This window comes from Postia placenta (assembly GCF_002117355.1).
Source record: "Postia placenta MAD-698-R-SB12 unplaced genomic scaffold POSPLAscaffold_3, whole genome shotgun sequence".
Taxonomy (NCBI): Eukaryota; Fungi; Basidiomycota; class Agaricomycetes; order Polyporales; family Adustoporiaceae; genus Rhodonia; species Rhodonia placenta.
The window spans coordinates 2,970,167-2,988,712 of NW_020169834.1; the positions used below are offsets into that span (position 1 = coordinate 2,970,167).

The 18,546-nt window shown below is 54.7% G+C and overlaps 8 protein-coding genes across 8 annotated transcripts; 5 read left to right on the top strand and 3 right to left on the bottom strand.

Moving 5' to 3' along the window:
- Positions 1-229: 229 nt before the first annotated feature.
- On the top strand, positions 230-3,141 carry POSPLADRAFT_1136159 (hypothetical protein; the record flags this gene model as incomplete). Its single annotated transcript, XM_024484649.1, has 9 exons — positions 230-411; positions 468-748; positions 1,578-1,677; positions 1,730-2,029; positions 2,087-2,290; positions 2,366-2,429; positions 2,501-2,621; positions 2,723-2,794; positions 2,855-3,141. The coding sequence occupies 9 exons, from the start codon at positions 230-232 to the stop codon at positions 3,139-3,141; spliced, it is 1,611 nt and encodes a 536-aa protein (XP_024342392.1).
- A 733-nt stretch (positions 3,142-3,874) lies between these two features.
- POSPLADRAFT_1032294 (hypothetical protein) lies at positions 3,875-5,255 on the bottom strand (the record flags this gene model as incomplete). Its single annotated transcript, XM_024476842.1, has 6 exons — positions 3,875-4,312; positions 4,364-4,466; positions 4,520-4,593; positions 4,818-4,950; positions 5,010-5,178; positions 5,231-5,255. The coding sequence occupies 6 exons, from the start codon at positions 5,253-5,255 to the stop codon at positions 3,875-3,877; spliced, it is 942 nt and encodes a 313-aa protein (XP_024342393.1).
- A 345-nt stretch (positions 5,256-5,600) lies between these two features.
- On the top strand, positions 5,601-7,847 carry POSPLADRAFT_1065307 (hypothetical protein; the record flags this gene model as incomplete). The annotated part of the gene is made up of 8 exons (XM_024481929.1): positions 5,601-5,787; positions 5,846-5,925; positions 5,979-6,110; positions 6,172-6,309; positions 6,359-6,847; positions 7,040-7,201; positions 7,264-7,460; positions 7,514-7,847. 8 exons carry the CDS (start codon positions 5,601-5,603, stop codon positions 7,575-7,577), a joined length of 1,449 nt encoding a protein of 482 aa, XP_024342394.1. The 3' UTR covers positions 7,578-7,847.
- Positions 7,848-8,404: 557 nt separating this feature from the next.
- On the top strand, positions 8,405-8,935 carry POSPLADRAFT_1110314 (hypothetical protein; the record flags this gene model as incomplete). The annotated part of the gene is made up of 2 exons (XM_024483358.1): positions 8,405-8,454; positions 8,524-8,935. Coding segments are annotated over 2 exons (462 nt in total), but the record flags the coding sequence as incomplete, so codon positions are not given.
- Positions 8,936-9,114: 179 nt separating this feature from the next.
- Positions 9,115-11,170, bottom strand: POSPLADRAFT_1073590 (hypothetical protein; the record flags this gene model as incomplete). The annotated part of the gene is made up of 12 exons (XM_024482623.1): positions 9,115-9,415; positions 9,465-9,626; positions 9,685-9,718; positions 9,772-9,877; positions 9,930-9,939; positions 9,990-10,068; positions 10,108-10,234; positions 10,287-10,478; positions 10,533-10,612; positions 10,684-10,791; positions 10,851-10,957; positions 11,009-11,170. The coding sequence occupies 12 exons, from the start codon at positions 11,168-11,170 to the stop codon at positions 9,377-9,379; spliced, it is 1,206 nt and encodes a 401-aa protein (XP_024342396.1). The 3' UTR covers positions 9,115-9,376.
- A 196-nt stretch (positions 11,171-11,366) lies between these two features.
- Positions 11,367-12,513, bottom strand: POSPLADRAFT_1179342 (hypothetical protein; the record flags this gene model as incomplete). Its single annotated transcript, XM_024488659.1, has 6 exons — positions 11,367-11,835; positions 11,900-11,924; positions 11,980-12,129; positions 12,183-12,188; positions 12,258-12,401; positions 12,453-12,513. The coding sequence occupies 6 exons, from the start codon at positions 12,511-12,513 to the stop codon at positions 11,577-11,579; spliced, it is 645 nt and encodes a 214-aa protein (XP_024342397.1). The 3' UTR covers positions 11,367-11,576.
- A 250-nt stretch (positions 12,514-12,763) lies between these two features.
- Positions 12,764-13,719, top strand: POSPLADRAFT_1085053 (hypothetical protein; the record flags this gene model as incomplete). Its single annotated transcript, XM_024483032.1, has 6 exons — positions 12,764-12,847; positions 12,899-13,042; positions 13,099-13,175; positions 13,233-13,447; positions 13,496-13,600; positions 13,652-13,719. Coding segments are annotated over 6 exons (693 nt in total), but the record flags the coding sequence as incomplete, so codon positions are not given.
- Positions 13,720-16,496: 2,777 nt separating this feature from the next.
- POSPLADRAFT_1134794 (hypothetical protein) lies at positions 16,497-18,432 on the top strand (the record flags this gene model as incomplete). Its single annotated transcript, XM_024484518.1, has 4 exons — positions 16,497-16,831; positions 16,932-17,075; positions 17,133-17,247; positions 17,314-18,432. The coding sequence occupies 4 exons, from the start codon at positions 16,497-16,499 to the stop codon at positions 18,430-18,432; spliced, it is 1,713 nt and encodes a 570-aa protein (XP_024342399.1).
- Between the last annotated feature and the right edge of the window lie 114 nt (positions 18,433-18,546).

Here is an 18,546-nt window from a genome sequence, read left to right on the forward strand (position 1 = left end):
ACCCGCGCCGGGAAATGAGACAGGTCACAAGCCTGTGAGACTCCAAGTCGGAATCCCTAAGGCAGTCGCGCGCCGACCGGACGCGTGAGATCACGGTGCACGTGACCTGTCGCGACTCGATGTGCCCTTCCACTCTCCGTTATTGCTCCTTTCGCAACAACGCATCTGCCGCAGCTATTGACGGAGAAACCTCACCGTCTTTCACGGGCTCATCTGCATTCTACCACCAATGTCCGGCCAACAGCTGCCGCTGATTGGCACGCGGATAAATCATTCCGGTTTTCTCGGGACTGTCAGATTTGCAGGCAATGTGCACGACACCAGCGGCGTCTGGCTCGGTGTCGAATGGGATGACCCTCATCGTGGTAAGCACGATGGCGTGAAGGACGGCGTCCGCTACTTCTCCTGCTTGTGAGCTCGTGGCTACTTCGCTCTGGTACCTCGACACTATCAGCTCTACCACACAGAGTCCCCAATTCAGGGTCTTTCATACGCCCGTCACCAACAATATCTTATGGCAGATCCTTCCTCACCGCCATGTACGCCAAATACATTGAAATGCCTCATGGCGAGGCCCTCGAAAAATTGATCCTAGGCTCATCGCATGGCGCGATCGAGGTGGAAGCAGTTGGCTTGGACAGAATCCGGAGCAAGCTCGCGCGCCTCGAGCGGCTCCGTGAGGTCAGCCTCGACGGTGAGAGTGTGGCCGCCGCAGACCCACCTGGAGCCGTCGCAGACACATGTTCTGGTAAGTGTCCAGGAAACCATTTGGTGTGGACGACGCAAATTATGCTATCTGCGTTGGCCGGTCGCTCCATTGATGACTGTGGCGGCAACTCCCCATCAGTCTCTTTTGACTGTCGTCGCCTGTCGACATCAATGGAAGCCCCAACAATAGCTCGAGCTGCACTACCGTTTTGCTTCGTGGCCTGATTGCTGGTAGTTTTAACCGAGTGTAAAAATGCCTGTGTACTGGCAAAAATCATCTCCGGATCACGCTTATGATGATGATTGCGCGAGCTTTTCAGCTCGGCCTTTTCGTATAACGGTGACTACTTCGTTGCAGATGAAACGAGTCAATGTCAGCTATTTTCAGCGCGAATGGTCTGAATAGTCTGCTTTTCGGCCGAATCGATTCCCTGGCTTCCCTTCTGGTGTGTCCAACACACACATGGGATCGAATGTAGACGAATCGGCAATAACTGTTGCGATTCGCTTTGGTTTGCTGTGTGTCGGGCCTCCGTGTTCGGCGAGTTCACTCGGGCCCGACCGTAGCAAACGGACACTTGTAGGCAGTCGATGACCCCGACAACGCACATCTGGAAGCCCAGTTCGCCCTGTGCTAGGTGGCCTATGCAGCGTGAACCTCCGGAAAATAAGGACGTTTTGAGACTCGTCAAGGACACTCCATTCAGGGACCTATCATCCCGTCGGATTAACAAGTCCGAGGTCCATGTGCGAAGATCAAAATCTCCTCAACTGCTCGGCCTGCTTGTTGTTTGGGTTTCATCAACACTCCTGTAGATGGTGGCGCACTCACCAGTCAATTCTACCAATGTATTTACCGTATTTTATAGGTATGCGCGGTCTGGACCTATCCAAGAATCTCATCCCATCATGGGATGTCGTCGCACAAGTCACATCCGAGCTTCCGCATCTTCGCGCGCTGGCACTCAAGTATGCCGTGCGGTCTCTCGATCTGTTTTTGAAACTGACCACAGTACGGCAGCCAGAACCGCCTGAGACCCGTGACCAACCGAGTCCTTGCCGCGTCTGCTTTTCGGAACCTACGCGAGCTCCAGCTCAACGCGACGCTGACCACATGGGTGGATATGCAGCTCGCGACAAGCGCCATGCCAGTCCTCGAGACTGTTGAGATGGGTTACAACCGTCTCGAATCACTGTCTCCCGGCAGCGATGATGACTCCGGCGCGCCGCCCAGCGTCCCACCGCTCCGTGAGCTCAATTTCGATAGTAATGGTCTGCACAGCTGGCCGGCAGTCTGTCATGCCTTACGGCCGTACACGACGTAAGTGGCACAATCGTTCTCATGTCCCCTCATCCCCTAACCGCAATGTTCGCGCAGACTTCAGCGCCTAGTGCTCCCCTCCAACTGCGTCGAGACAATCGAGCCGCTCGCTGATTTGTCACAGTCGCCCATCGCAGGTCTGAAGCACCTCTCTCTCTCGTTTAACCGCCTGAGCGCGTGGAGCGATATCGATCGCCTGCCGCTGTGGTGCCCCGTGCTCGAGTCGCTGGCACTCGCGGGCAACCCTGTCACCGAAGGCATGTAACTTTGCGTCCCACGCGCCTCGCCTTCACAACCTGGCGCTTACATTCTGCACCGCACAGCTGAAGCAGCAAGCGCGCACGCGCGGCAGTTCGCCATCGCGCGGATCCCCTCCTTAACGAGCCTGGATGCAGCCCCCGTCAGTGCTTCTCCCGCACGCGTTCCGTGTGTTTCTCACTCCGTCCCGATCGCTCCCTCGGCCGAAAATAGATCTCGAACAAGGAGCGCGTCGACAGCGAGCTGTTCTACCTCTCATATGTGAGCAAGCACGGACCGCTTGACGAAGACGCGCTATGCCGCGAGCACCCGCGCTGGCGAGCGCTCTGCGAAAGTACGTCGACTTCCTCCCGCATTGTGGGCTGCAGAACTGAGTTCTTGCAACCACCGTATATTAACGCTCGTTGTGCCTGTGGCACCTACTCTCATTCTCAGAGCACGGGCGGCCCGATCATACGCCAGCCGCCCCGCGAGACAGACCTGACACCCTCAGTAGCCGCCTCATTCGTAGGCGTTCCACTCTCCTCCCCCTGCATGAGTCGGCTGATCGGATGCTTCATCCTGCAGAGGTGAACGTCCGTCAATGCGTCGACGGCCTTTCGAAGGGTCCGAACACCACGACCACGGGCCCGGCCATGGCACTGCGCGTCCTGCCCACCATGTCCATGCGGACGTTCTCCATGAAGGTAGCAAAGTCGTTCAAGATCCCGCGGGCTGCTCAGGCGTCCCTGCGAATACGGCTACAAATGCCCGATGACCATCTCGCGCTGGTTGATCAGGATGACACGCATGATTTGGACTGGTGGGGCGTAGACAACAATGCAGACATATACATATCCCTCGAGCAGACATGATTGTTTCCATTTGGACAGGATCATAAGGGCAGCGAGAGAATAACATTGGATATGAGCGTGGATACATGATGTACATCAGAGCTGGTGAGAAGGCAAGGCGCGACAAGGAACACAGCAAATACATTACCCAAATGCACACGTCCGAGCTGTATATTTGCGTAGTTCGACAGTTCAGCATCCGAACAACGGTGTGTCCTGGGCCGTGAGAATATAGCGTCTTCGGGTGGCTTGTACTGATACTGCGCACGTCGCATGCTTCGCGAAGTCACGACCATCCGGAATCTGCTCTTCGCGATTGGCCTCGGGCTTAATTATTGTGCACCCCGAGGTGACCACGCCTGAAACGGACGGACGCCGTCTTTCGCCACTAGGAGCCAGTCAGGATCGTTCCATTGTCTGCAGTTTCACAATGCAACATTGTCTTGAAGAACAGTCACGCCACTGGGCCAGCCATCCACGTATGCTTGAGATATTGCAGACTCCCGCCCTGCCCACGTCTTGCATTCCACTCGCGCTCGCCACCACAATGGAATCGGACCGGAAGGATCCTTAGGCCAGACCAGGAAGGACCAATGCGAACCAACGCGGGATAACCAATCCTCAAGTACACGACGCGCGCTCCATACAGCAGAGAAACCTATCGAGCAGCCAGTCCAAACGTTTTTTGAGCAACCATTCGGGGTCCACAGAGCAACGACCGCTGCGGAGGGTATCCGGGATGCCATGGTCTCCTTTAACGCGCCCAACCGCTATCTCCGTTGGCATGCCTCGGGGGCCTGTCGTCAAACCTATCGTCCTTCTCGTCACGTCTCTTGTCATCCCTACGACGGTCATAATATGGGTCAGGGCCACGAGGGTCATCATAGTAGCGACTCCTGCGATCATCGTACCCTGCAGGCCTTCTATCTTCAACATCCCTCCGCGGAGGGGGAGACCTGGGGGCCCGACGATCGTCGAAGTCGCCACGTTTGGGGGGAGAACGGGAGCGTTCGCGTCGAGGAGCACGGTCATCCCGAGCATAGCGATCGTCCCGGGAGTAGCGGTCGTCTCTGGGAGGGCGATCCTCTCTGGGGAAACGGTCTTCTCGAGCGTAGCGATCATCACGACCGTGGCGGTCATCGCGACGTTCATCACGACGCGCATCTCGTCGATAATTGTCGGGACCAGTACGCTACATGTGGAGTTGAGAGATATTACAGAAAAATGCAACCACCTAACTCACCTCAGAGTCCATGATCACACGAACAGGTTGCCCGCGCAAGTCCTTGCCGTCGAGCTCCTTCACGGCCCTCTCGGCATCATCGCGAGAGAGATATTCGAGAATACTGAGATTTTTTTTAATCGATATAAAATTGGTCTTACAGTATGCAACACTTACCCTTCGCCTGGGGCATCGCGGTCGATATCCGCGTAGGAAACACTACCAGCTTCGCGCCCGAAGTCTTTCAGATCCTAAGGTGGTATAACAGCATTAGGCCCGTCCGATGGTCTCAACAAGTTGATCTTTGACGACTATTGCGCAAAGCAAATCCAAGGCGGGAACGTCCCAGCGACCACCTGAACAGTCCAACACAACGAGGATCGGCACCGGGAGGAGTCGGGTCCATAGGGATGCCAGAATTTGCCACGGTAACATGACGCCACACCGAGATAAGAAAAAGCTCAGCAAAACATACCTGCCAACTCGTGTCACGAGAGATGCCTGACACAACGAGACGGAATCCTGGCGGGCGTCTTGCACGAGGAGCTCGTTCTGCCTCATAGACATCGCGACGGGGTCGGCTTTCTTTCGCGAATTCCACAACAATGCTTCTCAATACGTTAGTAAATGAGGTGTCGGTACCCAGGACAAACTTGAGATGTCCTACTTCGCGCCCATAAAGGTTTTCCCGTTGAAGTGGTGAACAGCGTCTTCAGCGTCCCTAGAGCTTTCAAATTCGACAAAGCCGAAGCCAGTCATAACGCGGCAGTCCACGATGCGGCCATAGCCATCGAAAAACTTGGACACGTCTTCAGAACGCGCATCCGGGGGAAGTCCTGTAGTGCACTATGAGCATCAGAAGGAAAGACAGGCAAAAGAGAGCATTACTGCCGAGATAAAGACGACGGGCCATGGCGGTTAGAGATAGAGAGAGGTATAAAGTTCGTGATTGTTCGGCTGAGTTCAAATGGAGGAAAGAACTGGTCCGTGCGCACCACGAGGCAGGCAGCCTAATGCGGTAAGGGTGCTTACCAAAGCGGCGACAACGATAGGGCTGAGCTTAAGGCTGGGAGGGAGTCTGGTGGAGCGCGCCGGCACGGCCGACGAATCAGGTCGGCCGGAGTGCTCAGCCAGTCACACGGGGGAGCTCGCCTGACCAATCGTGCGCCGTTTCCTGACGATTCGGGCGCCCCGCCATCCGCTCAAAGGCCCATACTTATCAGATAACTTCCGCTCCAGCTCCCATCCTCCAACCACCATGTTGTCGAGAGTCTCCTCCCAGGCCTCCAAGGCCGTCTCTCGCAGCGCTCTCCGCACGTCGACCGCTCGCGTCGCCGTCAAGAGCGCACGCAGGACGCTTGTGCAGCCATCTGGCGCCGACCGAGCAAGCGTCGTCGAGGTTCCCTCTTCGTATGAAGGCGATGAGCACTTTTCGCCCCGTGCAGGTAAGCTGGCAACATTCTAATTACTGTGATCTCTCTGACTCTGCTTTCGCAAACGCAGATATGCTCGGATTCAAGCTTGAGCACCGCCGCGAGGGCAACGTAGGCGAGAAAGTTCGCCCGATCTACCTTGACATGCAGGTGGGTACCATCATGTCAGATTTATAATATGTCGTCTTATGGGCATGCGTCAGGCAACGACACCAATAGACCCCCGGGTGCTCGATGCTATGCTACCCTACCTCACCGACCAGTACGGTAACCCACATAGTCGCACACACGCCTACGGCTGGGAGGCTGAGAAAGCAGTTGAAGACGCACGAAAGGCACGTACTCCTCGCGTTACCAATTGATCCCAAGGGCGGCAGATTGACCGGGCCGAAACAGTATGTCGCCGATCTTATTGGTGCCGACCCGAAGGACATCGTCTTTACTTCCGGCGCAACCGAAACCAATAATATGGCTATCAAAGGCGTAGCCCGTTTCCACAAGGACCGCAAAAAGCATATTATCACCACCCAGACTGTTCGTGTCAGTCCTTCCATAGCTTGCGCTACTCCTAACCCTCATCTAGGAGCATAAATGCGTCCTCGACTCATGTCGTAAGCTCCAAGAAGAGGGCTTCGACGTGACCTATCTTCCCGTACAAAAGAACGGCATCATCGACCTCGCAGAGCTCGAGGCTGCGATCCGCCCGGACACCTCTCTCGTCTCAATCATGACCGTAAACAACGAGACTGGTGTCATTCAACCCATCAAAGAGATTGGCGCGCTCGTCCGCCGGCACCGTGGTGTGTACCTACACACCGACGCTGCGCAGGCTACGGGCAAGATCGCCATCGACGTCAACGAGATGAACGTTGACCTCATGTCTATTTCTGGCCACAAGCTCTATGGCCCGAAGGGTATTGGCGCCGCTTACGTTCGTCGGCGTCCCCGTGTCCGCCTCGAGCCCATCATCAGTGGTGGTGGCCAGGAGCGTGGTCTGCGCAGTGGCACGCTCGCCACCCCGCTCGTTGTTGGCCTCGGTGAGGCCGCGCGCATTGCGAAGCAGGAGATGACGGTGAGCGCACTTCTCTCTAGATGCCTTGATGATACTTTGCACGTGCTTCTATTATTCTGTGAGCTTTGCGGAGAACTATTGGGCTTTGCCCGTCGCCGGCTTAGCCGTGATTTATCGTGCAGGGGTACTGAGCCTCTTTCCAAATCTTATGAAATTTTAGAACTCGGCACTGACTTCACTCTCCTCTTCCAGAGAGATCATGCCCGTATCAAGGAGCTCTCCGATCGTCTGATCGCTGGCATCAACGCCAAGGTCGAACACGTTATCCGGAACGGTGACCTGAACGGCTACCCCGGATGCGTTAATCTCAGCTTTGCCTATGTCGAGGGCGAGAGTCTCTTGATGGCGCTCAAGGTATGTCACATCCCGCCCTCATCGCCACTCGACGGTGTTCTCACCGAACCTTGCGTCCATAGGACATTGCGCTGTCATCCGGTAGTGCATGCACTTCCGCGTCGCTGGAGCCGTCATATGTCTTGCGTGCGCTCGGCGCCGCTGAGGACATGGCACACTCGTCCCTCCGCTTTGGTATCGGCCGCTTTACCACCGAGGCCGAGATCGACTACGTCGTCGACAAAATCGTCGCGGTGGTCCAGCGATTGCGTGACATGAGGTACAGTCGTGTCCTCCACTCCAATAGCATGTTACTCACGACTCTTCCCGCAGTCCTCTCTGGGAGATGGTCCAGGAGGGCATTGACATCAACACTATCAACTGGGCTCAACACTAAGCTCGTCCCACTTCATCTGCATCCATATTCGCATTCTCTGGGGTGGACCGTGGGGGGTCGCGCGTTAAAGAGGGGGGGCATCTGCATGAGTTTCGTTGTACGGTATCGGTTCTCACGTCTGTCTTTTATATAGTCCACTTGTTTCGTGTTCGTCGTTGCTTTACCACAGTATCTATCGCCGCCTCGCGTATTAGGAGTGGCTCGCGTATGATTCATGATGGCCTGGCATCGTGTACTTCTAGTCAGTCTATGCATGCATTGGACCCGCCGAATCTGCTATCGTTGAAGAACCTTGCATAGCGCCGGAGTGTGCAGAATGATAATGAGAGGTGCTGCGAACATGAGAACAACGAAGACGTGTATCGAGATGCTCGCTGTTCTATAGCTCGTGATCGGAGAATTGATCGACATGCATATACGATCGGGTGGTATGCACTCGTACAGGCACGGGCATGTGCATGAACCATCGATCAACATGGCCCAGCCGCTGAAACGCTTGCCGCATGCTTCTGCGCCCGAGCCACAGAGCATACCACTGGCAAAGAAACTCTATTCTACTCAGCTACCGTGAGCCCCGGGCCGCTGCACTCTGTAGCAGCACCCTCCTTCTGACCACATCCGTTACTTCAGGCCGCAGTGGTACAGCCGTCAACATGTCCACAGTGCACTTCACATTCATGGAGCCGAAATCAAGATCTCCTGGCTCAGGCACTACGCTGTATGAAGCGTGGAAGGTGCAGATAGGAAAGTTACTGTCTCCGGAAGACCAGACTCGGTTCTCCGTCATACAGAGCACTCTGCAGGAGCTCAAGCCCCCGCACTCCCATTTTGACTGCGCTGTCTCTCCTGCAAACTCGTACGGCATAATGGATGGGGGGTAAGTGGAACGATACGTCCTCGTACCGCTGCCTCAACCGGTCACTCTTTCCCACTTGCCCTCCAATAGATTCGACTACTACCTCTCTGAGGCGCTCTCTCCCCCAAAGGACATCATGGCGCTCACACGCTGCGCTCAGGCAGCACTGAAGGAGCGCTACTACGGCTTCGCGCCGCCCACCTCCTGCACGCTCGTGCCGCTCCCTCCCGCACTGCGGCAGAACCCCCGCTTCCCCCGCGCCCGCGCGCTCGCGGTGTGCCCGACAATGCGGATACCCGCTGATATGGATTGGCACCGCGACCTCGTGTACAACATCATGTGGACTCTCCTCGTCGAGCTCGAGCACTGGAACGAGACGCACGGGGAGGGCGAGCGGATTGCGCGCGTCGTGATGACGGGCATGGGCACGGGCGTGGGCAGAGTAGACAAGGCGGTGTGTGCGCGGCAGATGGTGCTGGCGGTGAAGCATTTTCTGGATGCCAGGAGCGAGGCCGGGAGGAAGCGTTGGGAGCAAGCGGACTTCCCCCACTGGAACGACGTCCTCCCGATTGCCATGGAGGTCCTCGGAGAGGAGACTGACAAATGATGCATTCGTAGCATCTGAAGGCCTTGCACGCGCTACAAATGTCCTATCATCTTGGGGCATGCGGGGCATATGACTTGAGCAAATCGACGCCTACCGATGTTTATATTCCAAAACATCGGTACCCATATAACAACAGTTGTATATGAAGCCCGTGTACAAAATCTCCATGCTAGGAAGATACTATGATACATCGCATTTGTCCGTGAGATGAGACCAAGAAAATACAGTGATAGAGTGCTCCGGAAGGTAAGTGCTAGACTCCAGTGGCAAGCCGAGGTATGGAAGATATTTACGCCCATGAGTAACAGTCGCAACGGAGTCCGACTTTTGCTGCGCTTAAGCCGGCGGAAGCGCGCGCTCGATGAGCCGCCAATCCTGCCAAAGCATGAATGTCAGATTATCAGGATCGAGAAGAGGCAGGAACCTTGTGATTTATCTTGCTGAAGTCCTCTTGCGTGTTGGCGATGTAAATCATATAGCGTGCGACCTTATCAAGCTCCTGATCCGATCTGGATTGGGGCATATGTGCATCCTTGAACGCAGGTATCTTCAATCCTTGATTAGGATTTAATGCGAAGTTGCGGCCCTACAGAAAATCGGGCAATGATCAATCAGCACATCGAATGAATCATAATGCAGCATACCAAGTCGTCGACATGGACGGTGTTACTTGCATTACTGCCCATTAACATGTGAGTGAATTAGCCCACACCCACACGAAAATCTCTCACAATTGGGGGAAATGGTTCCATATGATCTGCAATGCCTTTACCGAGTGCTTATATTGTTTACCTTCTCGCATGGAGAAAACCGTGAACATGCATGTCTTGTCTAGGACTGCATCAACCTACTCAGCTTGATCGCATCTCATAGCTGTACAAGCACTCACCGAACGATATCTAGTCATGCACCAGTGTTAGATACAATGGCCGGAGTTTTAAGCTCATACCTGGTAATTGCGAGGCGCGGAGCCCAGCATTCCTAGCTCAACGAGCTTCGTTTCGAGCCATATCCAACTTGTCTGAGACCTATGACAGGATGGTTAGTAAGTGGACTGGTCAAACTACGGGATGACGTGCCAGATACAAATGTCGTAGTATGGGTATACTGCTTCAAGGAACTGGTGCAAGCCAGGTCGAGCGCATTCATGAGGTGGCAAAGCGCCAGATGTTAGGGGCTTCGTATCCAATATGGCTGTGAACCGAGACATCAGCGAGGAGTTACGGCTAGTTCTGTTTATGCCCACTATAATCAATGTCGAGCACAAGAAGCCGCTTGCCCTCTCGTAGTGGATGGATGATGTCGACTTTTAACTTCTTGCTATGTTCGCGAATCTTGCGAAGGTTACGCTGGTCGTTCATATACGCCAGTGCTGCGGCAGGATTCGCCGAGAAGTCGACATCAAGGTCGTTAAAGACGTCAGGCAGATACTCGAGTTCTGAAACAAACGTCAACTGGACCCGTCATGTGAGTTGTCAAGGACAGAGCGTACGGGATGGATCTTTGATCTCATGGCCTTGAGGTGTTCCCACAAGAGTAAACTTCTTCCCGCTCACTAATTTCAAGTCCCCTCTGGCAAGTGAGAAGGGTGAGCGGAAGGCACAGGGACACCATAGACCAACGACTAAGGAAAGTGTACGAACAATCTCTCTTCATCAGGAGGCAGCTTCCCCTTGACCAATCCAAGGATCTTCTGTCGCTCTGGCGGCACGTCGGTCAAGCTTTGCAACATAGCCTTCAGGTCAAAGACGCTGTGGCACGCAGCGCCGAAGTCAACGCGAGAATACGGGACCTCAGAGAAAGTACACACCGGTCTGACTCTGCAATGTCCAGCTTGAATTGCTTGCCAGACCACGTGAACTGGAGGTGTATCCATCGCTCGGCCTCAGGCTCCTCGAGCGAGGGCGTCGAGTCAACCTATTGCTCGGGGATCAATTGGACAGTCTCAGTGCAGTACGGACGGCTTACGACGGCTGTAACTACGGCTGCCTGTTCGCCCTCCTGCACCTCCGTCTCCGTTGATGGTGCGACAGTGGGCTGGTCGAGTGGCGCATCCGAGCCGGGCTCAGCTCGTGCGCTATTGTCATCGAGCTTTATCCGTTTCGGCGATGGTGCTGTCTCAGTTCCCATTTATCCCCAGGTGAGGACACGCGGTCAAGAGCTTGGAGGGTGACGCGTCTAGGATAACGCAAATAGGCAAGTGCTGAGATATGTGCGCTTGTAGGTCCACTCGAAACAGAGAGGCAGCGGAGCAATACGCGCCTCGCACGTGACTTGAGGTATGATCGCGTCGCGACGGACGAACGCTATTTGTCACACAGTAGTTGTCTATGGGATGAAATGTGGAAACGGCGCGCGCATATCACTATCCGTGAATCATCACAGTCGTGTCAGACCAGGGATACATACTCTCAGCATCTCCTCTTAGATTTGTCATGATTTCTGCACACGTATACAGGTCCTATACCAATGTCCACATATACCATGGAGCAGGTTGACTAGATGTCCGATAGCTAATTGGGTCCCTACTAACCATTCACCATTTCTTTGGTGCGCTTGGCGGAGGGGGGAGCAACGGGAAACCTAGACCACCTCCCAATGATGTCGAATTGGTAGATGTGCTGCTTCCAAGGAGGTTAGTGGACGTGATGTTGTTGGCCTTGGCCCGTCCAGGTATAGATATTGAGAATGTCTGGCCTTCTTTCAGGCTATAGTCCTTCTTAGGACCAGCAGGAACGTGTGGTGAAGGTGAGTCTGTCGCAGCATCCGGAGGATTCATCCGAGCTTTCCAGCGCCTTTAGATGGTCGCATAGCGGTACTTCAGTGCGCTTCCTACAACCTATAATCATGGGGACTCACTTGGTGTAGTCTTGCAAAGTCACATCTACCCCGAATGAAGTTAATGAGCACAGTCGCGTGACACTACAAGAAAGGCTCACTGAAGTCGAAGCTATCAGTACGCTCGAGGAAGCCCATGCCAATGTATGCTCTTTTGCCATTGTCCTCGACACGCACGACAAAATACCGTGATGAATCGAGCACCGCCTCAACGCATGGCTTCGCTGGATCGTAATCGGCTTTGGCGAAGACTGCACTTATGTTATAGGAAGCATCACTATGATCAAGAGAGGCGAGTACATACGATCGCCTGCAGCGCACAGTTGATGGAAAGGGATATGTCAATGTGGTGCGCGCGATTCTACCACGAATTGCTTACCAGTTGTAGCATCTTCGAATTGAATCATGGCCCCGCTCGACCGCTCGATGATCCGTAGCCGGCCTTTCCACAGCGGGCTGCCAAGATCCCCCCATTCCTGAGCACGGTGTCCCTCGTTCTTCTTCAAGGGTGGGATCTTGTACACTGCAGCGGTAGCACTCAGCAAGAGACCTGCGGATGTCTAAAGTGGCTGACCCGAGACTTCTCTGCCAATGTAGAGGACACTCTCGATATCATCGTCGCGGAACTCTTCCATTTCCTCAATTGCGTGGATGACTCAAGAAGGTGTAGAAATGGGTTATGAACCAAGGACTAGAAGCAAGTCAGATCAGGAGCGATGTCGTGCAGCCACTGCTAGCGCTCGATGCGGTACAGTGCACACTGCGGGCGCGCGCACGTGGTCCCAATCAATGCACGCGTCTCGCGCCCTGCGCGCCTAGTAATTCGCCTCCGCCTTCATTGTTATCATTTAGCTCTGCTCAAAGACATCTACTGCAATCATGACGGGTCCACCCACTCCCCCTCCATCCAGTGCGACAGAGATTGTAGACGCAACGCGAACCTCAATACCTCCTCCGAGTGCGCCCCCCGTGGCAGACACTGCCCCCGAGACGGCTATGCCGCCCATGCAGACAGAACAGCCCGCGCCCGCCCCAGCTCCCCCAGCTCCTGTATCGGAGAGGACACAGACGCCGTACGACCCGCTCTCTTCACAAATAGCAGAGTTGACAACGAAGGGCGAATATCTGGAGGTGATTCAGGTTGCAGAACGGGGAGACATGATCGTGCGTGAAGACGCGCAGGGGAATGAGGAGATGGTGCTTGACGTGCCATTTTGCAGCCCGGGTATGACCACACCATGTCACGGCTTCTCATTGTCGCACCTCTTGTCTTGGCCTATCTGACCGTGAACGATCTGTGCGTCTCCCAAACCGACCCATACCGTTATTCCTACTGAGATCGGACATACGGCAGTGCCGCTGCCCGTCATGCGCTCGCAAGGCTCCCTAAGATTCTCAGAGATGTCCCCATCTCCTCGCGGCTTTCTGATTTGCTCTCCGCTACTTGGAACCGCGATTACTCCGCGGTGTACGCGCGTGCAGACGATGTCCTCCGCCTGTGCCAGGAACCGGCGTCCGAACACCCCGAATTTGCATCAGTAATCGAAAAGCTGGTGAATGCATTCCTCGGTATGTATGTCCATGCGTCACAGAGTGGGGTCGCTCACTTCGCCACAGAGGCATTCCGGCAGAGGGTATTTGCGCTACTAGGCAAGGCATACACTTCGATATCTGCCTCGCTCGCGCAGACCTACCTCGGACATTCTGTAGATATTTTGAATAGTACGGTTTACAGTTACTCACGACATCGCTTGATCTGACTTAATTCTGCAGTTGCTGCCGCGAGCGGCTGGTCCTACGATGCGGCCACTGAAGTTCTCACACCATCTCCGCCGAGTGTGCGTCCGAATGGTTCAGCATTGGGTATGACGTTGTGTATCCTCAATATGTTCAGCTGGCTGAACTGTTCATCAGGCTCCTCAGACCTGCAGACGTTTACCACCGTGGTGGCGAGTCTTGCTCGGGTGTGAGAATTTGGAATTTACCTAAGAGGAGGTTGCGATTGTGTCTGTCATCTGCCGTGCGTTCATTGTAACTTCATCAGAATTTTGTTTTGTAATACCATCGAGGTCTCGCACGAATCGACTTGGTCAGAGCAAGAAATCTGGTGAAGTCAGTAGACTCAGTACGGATGACAGCAAGATTTCGACTGCTTCTACCTTATGAACGCAAGGATGAATCGTCCCGTCCCATTCTTCCTGTCCTGAGGTTCCAGCATGAATGGTCACGTCGTCTTTAAGTGTGTCAATTTCGTATCTTTCATCTAAAGAACATACCTCTGGCTCCATGACTTCGTCTCGTCCGCTACGCCGAGCGCCGCACCACGATGGCAGAAATACGGTCCGAGCACCGCGCGCGAGTGGCGGATGCAAGATACTCAGGGCGATCATGGTGCCACTCGACGGCTCCGCCGACGGTCGCACCCCTTGCTGATGCAGTCGCAGGCTGTGCCGGGCCATACGCTGGGTCCCCTCTCTCCAAAGGCGGACAATCCACGGCAATTGTAATCTTGGCTGGACTCTGGAGACGGCGACCATCTCCTCGGCGTTCTCATGTGCAGGTAGGGCACCTCCGAGGGTGTATTCTCTTGCCTCTCAGGCTCAGTGGTATCCGCTTCATACTCGTGCGAGTGGCTGATGAAACACGGTGTCGCCTTGCTTAGTAGGCACGCGATGTCAGCATCTCTGACACTCGATGACTGGTGGCCCGGCGTTGACCGGCGTGGTAGCTTTCGGGCGCATTCCCTGTGACATTTACGGCTGGATTGCCCGAGTGGTCATTATTTGAAGGCTGACGCCGACCTACATTGGCCTGGTGCTTGCGCTACTCACCTCGGTACGTAATGTCGGCCGCTCTCTATGGCAGCACGAGCACCTGCCATTTACTTATTGTCTCCTGCCGATGGTAACCTTGTCTCGCCAACATTGTCGACCAGGAACATTCCTGGACATCGTTTGTTGTCTTTCCACCGAGGTACGTCAGTCCCGAAGACTACAGCGGCACGCTCTGCACATTTATCACCTTTTCTTCCAACTGACGCTCACGGATGTTCTAGTAGTTAGGCGAGGCCCTTGAAACTTTGCCTTTGAAGGTCCCTCCTGATGTGTGTGCACTCACGCTATTATGTAGCGCAATCTAAGTTTGACTTATCAGCACTCCGTATGTCCGTTCGATTGTCTCTGGACTTATGGTTCATCTGATCGTGATCATCTTCCAGGTACCTGACCTGCCACATTCGAGAGGTTGTTTGACGTTTCACAAAGCAACAAGACGTTAACAGCGCTCACAGTGACAACACCTACGCGCTGAGAGACCTTGTATTCAATGACTACTTCATATAGACGACATTTTATGAGGTGCGTGTACGAGACGTGAATTTATGTTGTCAGGATCTGCGGTCAAATGTGTTGCGCCTGGCTGCTGCTTATGCGATGCTCCCGTTCCGCCGGCGCATGGAGGTTAATACTTCTGCACCGGAGGAGTGGAGGCAATGTCCGCTCCGGCCAATTGGCCCGTCCGTCCAGGCACCAGCTGTCAGGCACTTCCAGCGCCGATCTGTAGCCTAGATCCCCGTTCGCGGCTTGTGTATCGGCAGAACGTGGTTGTCCCATCGTTCCGTTCCGTCATTTGAAATGATTCATGAGATACGTCCCATCGGCAGGTCGCCGGCTCGCAAAAGGACGTGCGGTCTACGCACCTCCCAAGCAGCTTGTATTACTGGCGTGTATCTCGCCAGAGCGTTGTCGCTTTCAGCTCTTGTTTGACAGGTATATGTAGAATACCACACAATTGTCTGGGTAAAACCCTCGCGGACTTGTCAGACACACCCGTTCGATGCTCGAATGATATTGAATTTGCGCGTGAGTATATGGACTGCCCGATATGAAATTTGATTCCGGACGGGGATACGATCTGGTCCTGATGGCGTCCTGATATATCGTGCTCACTGCACGCGAGGCACAGTCTGAACGAAGAGCACAAGGACATCAAGTCATGGTATCAGGGGATCGCAGGCAGTAATTGCAATTCGTGGCGTGAAGAATGCTCAGACGCGACGTGTGCGGTTGTAGAAGCATTCCCTTGCGTCATAATCACTGCGACATGGATTTAATTATGGCCCAACGCCGAGATCCTGGAGCCGAGGAATGTTGCCGGCGGAAGGACGAACCTTGGATTAAGGTCGTGATGGTAGTCTTCCCGGGTGGGGCCTGAGATGATGGCAATAGAGAGAGCATGCTGGCCGAGAGACTACGGCACTCACAGGCGTGCCACCACGCTCAGGCACGTCGTGTGGACGAGTGCGCAGAGGCACCGATCGACTACCATATCGAGAACAATGCACATACCATATATGGCAGGTGAGGTATTCGGAGAAGCACGCGGTCCGCGGAAGGGGGCAGTCGTTGAGCAAACCATTGTTCCTCTTCTGGACATCTGATGCTCACTATGTCTCCTGGACCCGTTCTCTGTTCCTTACCACCATCTGTTCCTGCCCACGCAGCCCAGGCTCGCAGGCACGAGCTCGCCTGTTCCCTACATAAATCCGCTCACTTCCCTGCTTTCCTCACGAGCAACGGAGGCCCCTTCAATATCTTATTCGTCTATTCTATAGCTCGTCATGGTCGCTTTTCTCACTCTCGCGCTCTCGCTTTCTCTCGTCGTCCACTCTTGGGCTGCACCAGCAACACTTGAACCACGTATCTCGACAACCATTGCAGACCTCAAGTTCCCACAGATTCCAGCCAACTTGCTCTGCGATATCCCCTTCATATCCCAGTGGATATGCCCTCGTGATAGCGGAGGCTCTTCTACGAGCTCCTCTCTGTCTGTTTCCACTCCCCTTGGAACCGCAGAGGGCACGTCCGATACCTCCGGTGTCGTCAGATACGCAGTCAGGTATGGCAGCGCAGATAGGTGGCAACCGTCATCCGTCGTGACATCCTGGGCCCTTCCGTGAGTACACTCATCTTTGAATTGCTTTCTTTCCTGTTATTTGATTAAATTTACTGCATATATGCGCCTATGAAGCCGAGCTCACCTCTATCATTCCTAGTGCTGGCGCCTCAAACGCATCCGGACTGCCCTTGGCATGCCCTCAAGGCACTGATCCCACTCAATACTCTGAGGATTGTCTGGCTATGCTCCTTTATGTTCCGCCTTCCGTCCAAATTGGAAGTGATGCTCCGACGTTGATGTGGTATGTTATACGTTTTCTTGTGGCTTGTAGCAATCTAATTGAAGCGCATATAACCAGGATTCACGGCGGTTCTTTCGTCAGCGGTTCCGCCACCGGTCCTGGTCTCGACGGCGCTATCCTCGCGACGAACAGCGACGCGATTATTGCAGTTGTGCAATACCGGCTGGGTGCGGTGAGTAATCTTAATATATCTCGCTTTCGGGTCATTCTAATTGTGTCTTTGTAATCGTGCCCTCAGCTCGGATTTATGGCGCCGAGCGACGAGACGAACCTGGCTGTCCAAGATATCATGACGGCCATGCAGTTCCTGCAGAAGGTAGTGCCTAGCTTTGGCGGCTCCGCGTCAAAGATTACACTCGACGGGCAGTCTTCTGGTGCGAACATGATCCGGGCGATACTCGCAGTGCCCTCAGCCTCCGACCTGTTCCAGTCCGCCATCCTGCAGTCCGACCCGATGGACTATGGCTTCCTGAACACTACGATGCAAGACACTTTGCAAACGTTCTTCAATGAGCAGCTGCCCTGCAGCTCAGCAGACAGCTCCTGCCTCTCCTCGCTTTCGGTATCCGACATTTTACTTGCGCAGTCCTCTCTTATGGGCAACGCGAGCTCTCTAGTACCAGCAGCTGGCGCGGCGGAACCTATTCGGCCTGTGCGTGACGGCATCCTAATCACGTCTCCGCTGGATTCGACAGCACCATTCCCCTCCCAAACGAAGCCGATCTTACTCTCTACAGTGCTGGACGAGGCGATGCTCACGATCTACGGCTACTATACTTCACCGATCACCGTGACGTTCTACGACGAAATCGTCAACGTTTCATTTGGGGAGCCCCGCGCGGAGCGGCTGCTGTCGGCAGAGGAGTACATTGTGCCTGTGAGCAGCTCGAACTCGAACTCCGTGCAGGATGCACGCCCGCAGTTGCAGGTCATGGGCACGGACCAGGTCTGGCGCTGCGCGACATGGACGTTCGCACGCAACTGGGTCGCAAGCGGGGGCCAAGCGTGGGTCGGCCTGTACGTCGTGGGGGCGTCATACCCGGGCAACTCGGCTGTGCCGGAGTGCACGGAGACAGGGTCGGTGTGCCACCAGGATGACATCGAAATCGTGTTCGGAACAGCCCCGAGCCCGACGTCGGCGCAGAGCGCGCTCATCAACGAGATGCAGGCGCGGTACAAGGCGTTTTTGACAACGGGCAACCCGAACACAGACTCGTATCCGACGTGGACGGAGGCGACGAGCACGACAATCGACGCGCTGGAGCTCGGCGGGTCGGGCAATTATGCGGCCGGCGCGTGCAACGTGACGTACTGGGGCGAGTACGTGGAGTACGATTACCAGGTGTACGACATCTAGTGAGATGGACCTCGACGACGACTCGGCTCTTTGCAAGACACGGTGACGCAAACGCGCTGCCAGACTAGAACGCGACGTTTGCGCCTTCACGTGAATATCCTAATCTTTTCGATT